The sequence below is a fragment of the Antrostomus carolinensis genome, unplaced genomic scaffold, assembly GCF_000700745.2.
Source record: "Antrostomus carolinensis isolate BGI_N321 unplaced genomic scaffold, ASM70074v2 scaffold1077, whole genome shotgun sequence".
In the NCBI taxonomy this organism is placed as follows: domain Eukaryota; kingdom Metazoa; phylum Chordata; class Aves; order Caprimulgiformes; family Caprimulgidae; genus Antrostomus; species Antrostomus carolinensis.
This window is the reverse complement of record NW_010325094.1, coordinates 2446-8989: the sequence shown is the minus strand read 5'-3', so window position 1 is coordinate 8989 and position 6544 is coordinate 2446. Positions and strand designations below refer to the sequence as shown.

General features: G+C 42.0%; 1 protein-coding gene across 1 annotated transcript; it reads left to right on the top strand.

Annotated features, from left to right (window-relative positions):
* Window positions 1–197: 197 nt before the first annotated feature.
* On the top strand, window positions 198–6297 carry COQ5 (coenzyme Q5, methyltransferase). The gene is made up of 6 exons (XM_010171087.2): window positions 198–447; window positions 859–1083; window positions 3818–3924; window positions 5596–5684; window positions 5898–6009; window positions 6127–6297. The coding sequence occupies exons 1-6, from the start codon at window positions 339–341 to the stop codon at window positions 6226–6228; spliced, it is 744 nt and encodes a 247-aa protein (XP_010169389.2). The 5' UTR covers window positions 198–338; the 3' UTR covers window positions 6229–6297.
* The last annotated feature ends 247 nt before the right edge of the window (window positions 6298–6544 follow it).

Genomic DNA, 6544 nt, shown 5'->3' with positions numbered 1-6544 from the left:
GTCTGGGGCTGGGTCCTTGGTTTGAGACGTTACCGGGACTGTCGGTGAATAACATGGGTGTCAGGCCAGCTCGGTGCTTCCCCTCCGCTCTGGAAGGGTTCTGGGAAGATGTTGTGTTTCTCCAGGGAGGTAACAGGCTCAGTAGGAGTCGATCACATTTTTTGTAAGGAGGTTTCAGGTGGAATTGTTCAGTTCCACATGGTGTCAGACCTCCACAAGGCAATAAAAGACACATTTTATTTCCACAGGAGGATTTTAAAGTAATTTGCATCTCATTCTCATGTCCTTTCTTTGCAGTTTACCAGGTCTTTGAAAGTGTGGCGAAGAAATATGATGTAATGAACGATTCAATGACTTTAGGGATTCATCGCGTGTGGAAGGATATCCTCGTGCATAAAATGAACCCTTCCCCAGGAACACTTCTTCTTGATGTTGCTGGAGGAACAGGTAAATAATTTTGGTGAGTTCCACATGACAATGGCACGCTGGTTTTGAACTGTTTGAATCTGCTCAGAATTAAGTTGCCTAGCCTTTTTTTTTCTCCCCTCAGTTCCCTGTCTTTGAAACTGGTAAAGCGTCTACTTGATTTTCACAAAGGAGGGTTGAGAGCTAACTTCTTTGTGTGTTGTAATATCTTGCTCCAAGGCTCTTAGTCTTATAGTACAGCCATGATATGTTATGGGAAACTATTTCCATTTGTAGGGAGTCATGGACTCTTTGCTTTTAATATGTATGCAGACAATCTCTCTATACATTGTGTATGTTTTATAAAACTCATTTTCATGTTCAAAGCCTTATGTTCCAGTTTCCTGGAGTCAGAAAACATTCCAAAACATGTATCTTTTAAAACAAATGCAGGTGACATTGCCTTTCGATTTATTAATTACGTTCGCTCTGTACGAGAACGCCAGCTCCAGCGGAAGCTTAGGCACCATCAGAATTTATCGTGGCAGGAAATTTCTGAGAGTTACCTGGAAGACAAATCTAAGTCCCTAGGGGATTCCCAAGTGGTGGTCTGTGACATTAACAAAGAAATGTTAAAAGTTGGGAAGCAGAAAGCACAGCATCTTGGCTACTCCGAAGGTAAGCCATGCATTGTACCATTTCAGTAACATGCCTGAGAGCAAGAATTTGATGTGATAGCCATCAGGTAATTGCCACCTCAGGATAACAATATACATTATGTAGCCATGGTGTATACTATAGCTCTGCTTGTGTATTTGACGATGTTGAGTTACATTTTCAGTGAGCACGTATGCAGTGTGCTGTTCAGATGTACAATGATCCTCTTGAATAATACTTGAACTTTCAAAAATACTTATATGGAAGTGTCCATACCCAGCTAGCCTTCAGAGTTGGCTAAATAACCTAAACCTGCTGTTCATATCTGTGCAAATGAATCTGATTTTACTAAGGCAGATAATGCAAAAGAGCTCAGCCCTAGAATGATTACACTAAAGATCTTTTAATGGGTACTTTAAGAATCAAGACAGCAAATAAAAAATGCAAGAACTAAAGTGCATTGTGGACATATAAAATTTGCCACAGAGCATATGCTAATAATACTCAGAGAAACTGAATTATATTAAATGTTAGTTTGCAGGTCAATGGATTAATTCACTGATATCTAGAATTTGTTGGGGACCACGCCAATCCTGATTGAAAAGCCTGATTTTCAGAAGTAAGACATAGAGGAAGAAGTCCTGCTTGTGGTTCAGTGTTTGTATGATAGTTGCTTATCCTCTCTTCATTTATGGGTATTTGGCAAATATTTTAGCGATGTAAAGTATACCAGGAAGTTCCCAAACTTTGTTTGCCTGGGTACCACCATTGGGTGTGCCCTGGGCAGCCTCTGCGTATGTGTTATGAGATCTCCTGCGTGTCCTTTGACTGTGCCCTGCACCCACACCCCATGGGGACTTTGGCCTGCAGATGGTGTGGGCTGAGGGTGGACAGAACAGCTCAATGGCACAAAGGGGCTGAAAGATAAACTGCTGGCACAGGTTCTGGCAGCTGCTGTGCTCCCTGCTGGTGGGTTACCCCAAGCCATTGCCTGCCTGCCTCTCCCTTCTCTTTAAAACATGAACTAATTGTGAAATCATTGGTTCTTCCAGCTCTGGCAGACTGCTTGCATCATGCTTATCTGAGCAGCTTGCAAGCCTGTCCAGAGCTCTTCTTTATGCATCAGAGTTTGTGAACGCCTGAACTGTACCAACATCGTAAGAATAAAAGCTATATGACTGTAGCTTAGGACCTGAAATAAGCTTGGTGCTGTCTCCCAGGTACTATAAATAAAACATTTTTTTAATTGGCTGCACTTTTTAGGTATTTCTGTGACTTATCCAATTCTCAAAATGGTATTTATATTTTTTAATTTCATTCCTCTCTACATTGTAGCTGTAGAAGCCCAACTGTCTTCTTGCTGCCTGGGTTGCCTTATGCCCCACTGTGCCACAATTTTGACTTCTTACTCTTTTTCACTCCCTTGTTCAACACCTACCCATTTCATACGTCCTACCTTCTGTTTTTCACGTGATTCCTCCTTGTTGTAGTAATCTCATTTCTGAGCTTGCTTATCTGTTGATTGTCTGAAGTCTAAATTTCTTTTTTTTCTTAAAATTGTAAGGGGCAGAGTTTTCTTTCAGTATCGTCCTGTGTACATCCACCAACAGTGGGGGCTGCATACCAAAAAGAAGCACGTGTTGCACAATGGCTGATGGTGCATTTTGTCTAGCAGGAGTAGTAGGCTGCACTGCACATGCCCCAGTTCCCCTTACTGGACACCAACAACCCCTTTTTTATCTCCACTTACAAACTGCTGACCTGTGATTTACCACAGTGGATTCTGAGGGACAGTTTTCCTGTTGCTCAAAACCTTTTCTTGATGCTCACTTCTTAGATGTCTTTTTGAACTGTGTAGGTTTAAATAACACTGATAATCACTGGTTTAATGATGTTGCGTGTTGCTTTGCATACAATACTTTCTACAACTGTAAATATATATTTTGTAAAAATGAAATTTAAACATCTTTTGGCAACAACTGTTTTCTGTTGTTTTGCTCTCTTCCATGTTACTTTCTAGCATATTGCCCTTTGAAACCACTGATTTCTGCAGAAGACTCCTGTTTTTTTTTGTTAGTTTGTTTTCTTTTGCATTTGAGTCACCAAAACCAGTGACTTTGAACTATTAATTCTAAATTGAGCAGTCTTATTTTTGCTACAAATAACCTGGACATCTGTGCTCCACAGATAGACATGACCTTGATGCGTTGGAGTTTTAGGAAACGGCACAGCTGCAGTAGGATCACATACTGATAGCACTGCTGGAAGGAGTGTGGCTTTTCATGTTCCTCCATCTGTGGAAGCTTTCTAGCAAAATGTTTTAAAAGTTTTGGCCATTGCCTGGTGAGACATTAATCATTGTTTACAGTTACTCTTTGAGCAGAGATTATCTTCTTGCAACTTTGCTCAAAACAAATGCCAGCCAGTATCTGGAAAGGCAGTTGCTTTCCACTAGGGTGCAAGATTTGGGTGAAATCCTGGCAGACTAAGGCACTGTGAGTACAACATGTGGGTATGTGCAGAATGTTTAGGCTGATCTGCAACATTAACTACTTTGCTTGAAAGACAGCTGTATAGCACAGGGCCTGGTAAGGTTTGTGAGTATAGACATGGTGTCTTTTCTCCAACAAAAATGCAAAATTGAAGTATTAGTTTTAAATATCACTTTTATTAATAATTTCCTTCTGGAACAGATAAGTTCTAGACTTTCTGGAGCAGCCTGAGTTCAATTCTGTGTCCTTGGCTTCTACTACAGGCTTGTCCTGGGTGCTTGGGAATGCTGAAGAGCTGCCCTTTGATGATGATAAGTTTGATGTTTACACAATTGCCTTTGGAATCCGAAACGTAACTCGTATTGATTTGGTAAGTTGCTGTAGTGTATCCTGACATGGGGTCCTTGTGATTCACCCAAGGCTTTTTATTCTAGCGGAGGAAGCAAAGGAGGAACTCCTTTGGATAAAGGAACATCTTTATCTACTCCTGAAACATTTAAAATAAGGGGCATGTAGTGTGCAACTTGTTTGAATGAAGAATTCCTTTAAATACCCCACCTTTGTCATAAGAAGCAAGATTTATACTAGTTGTGCCCAATCCTTCCAGCTTGGCAAGCCACACAATCCCTTCCTAGGGCAAAAAGGGCTGAATGCTGCAGTCATTCCCCACCTTCTCACCTATGATATTACTGGATTTACACATACACAATGCAGTCAATCTGCATGTCTCAAATTTTCCCTGAAGCACCTGATCTATATCCCACCCGCAGTGGGTCCAGCACTTCCTGACCCGTTCTGTTTGCCTGCCTGAGCCAGCAGAGCTCCCAGAGCAGAGTGGGAAGCAGCTGGCGGCTGCCACCACTGCTTTTGAAGTAACTCATTCAGCCCACTTCTGCTCAGCGTCTTTACACTGTCTGGCAGTAGGCTTTCCTATAAAGAATGAATATGATCTTAATTAGGGTGGGTAGTGCCCTTTGTTCTAAACAGTATCTGTCCTTCGAGAATGACTGGCTGTCTTGTGGGTGAAGATAGGTTGGATCACCTGTCTAGCTAGACTAGTTGTCTGTTTTGAAGGAGCGTGTTACAACCTTGGCAATGCTCCTTCTGTGGAAGGTGTAGCATTTGGATCCAAACCACCTTGAACTGTGTCCCTTCGAACCTCTCTTAATGTGGATGGCCTTTCACAATGCATCGTCTGCACCCCTCCAAAGCACAGGCTCTTTGTTTCTGCCCTGTAGTGTCCTGGAGACCTGATGCAAAACAAATCCGGGCCTCCAATTCTTTTGCAGAGCTCCCATCACATATATGTACTGTTTGTATTTTATCCCTTAGGAACATGACAGTTGAAGCCAAGCAGATGTACAACCTGCAGAGGTTCTTGAATACAACTCTGCTCTGCTCTTGTATGAAAAAACATACAGTTGTAAACAGATTTTTGTCTTGGTTCTTCTTGGGTGTTTTATTTTGGATACAGGATGGCATTTTCAAAGTAGACAAAGATTTTCTTCTTCCCTTTCCTTCCTCCCTGTTCTCACAAATTGCTCATCAAAACGCAGTATCGTTTCTTCTTTGATCCTTTGGGTGTACCTCATAGTTGAGTAAAATCTTTTCTTTTGATTAAAAACAGATCTGTCATGCCCTCTTTTCATTTTCAGCTTCTTGTAGCTGAGTCACCTTCTCCCTTTTGGGTTTGGTCTGTAATTACAAGAGCACTGCTGGCAAACATTCGTCAACTAAGAGTAGGGAAAAAGAAGGAAAATCACAAACCTGACTTCATAGTTTCGACAGAAAGCCTGGTATAGATCTATTTATGTAACAGCAAGAGTTTTTGTGGTTTGCTTTGGTTTTGTTGTTTGTTTGGGGTTTGTTGGGGGTTTTTTTGTACTTGTCTTGGGATGCTTCTCCACAAGTAAATATTGGAGATTGCCAGTCAGGATTCTCTTTACTCCCTTCGGTTCATCACTGAGCTGTCATCACATGGCACGATAACAGGCAGGTGCTGTTTTACAGAAACAAACTTACCACATCTGCTTTGTCTCAGGCACTTGAGGAGGCCTATCGTGTGCTGAAACCAGGAGGAAGATTTCTCTGCCTTGAATTCAGTCACGTCAGCAACCCTCTTCTTTCCAGGTAGGAACATGGTGACGCTATGCCATGTCACAAGGCTCTCTTATTGGTACTCACCCGGAATAAGAGACGGAGACACTCTGAGGCCACCTCATTGTGCGCTTTTAAAAGGAAATACAGACTCCATAATGTAGTGGTGCAGAGATCAACTTATGTTGGAGGGAGCTGGTTTTAAACTTGTATGTATTAATCTGTATGTGCTCTCTCTCTGTGCAGGCTCTACGATCTGTACAGTTTCCAGGTTATCCCTGTTCTGGGTGAGGTTATCGCTGGTGACTGGAAGTCTTACCAGTATCTTGTGGAGAGCATCCGACGTTTCCCCCCTCAGGTAAGACAGTATTTTTCTGAATTCACTAACACACAAAACACGGTCCCAGCATCATCTTGCAGGCAGCAGGTTTTCGGGCCTTCAGGTTGGTATAATTACGGAACTATTATTTTTCAGGAGGAGTTGAAGGCAATGATAGAAGATGCAGGGTTTTTTAAAGTGGATTATCAGAATTTAAACTCGGGCATTGTTGCCATTCACTCAGGTTTCAAACTGTGAGTCTGCTATGTAGCAAAACACAGGAAGTGTAATTTTCCCAAGGAATATGAAGACTGTGGAATTTTAACACTATCAGGGTTGAAGAGGAATTTTAAGAACTTATGCAACAGATATTTGCTCAGCAGTCAGACCCAGAACATCAGCTGCCTTTTCTCTGCCAAGAAATCTGTGGATGAAGTGACTCCTGTGGCGTTTCTTACACTTGCATTTCCCTTCAAGTGTGATGTAAAGGACGTGGCCAACACTGAGCAGTGCTGACAAATGAAGCAACTTCAGTTACCAGTGGTGTGGACACAGAAATTGACTGGTCTTTGAA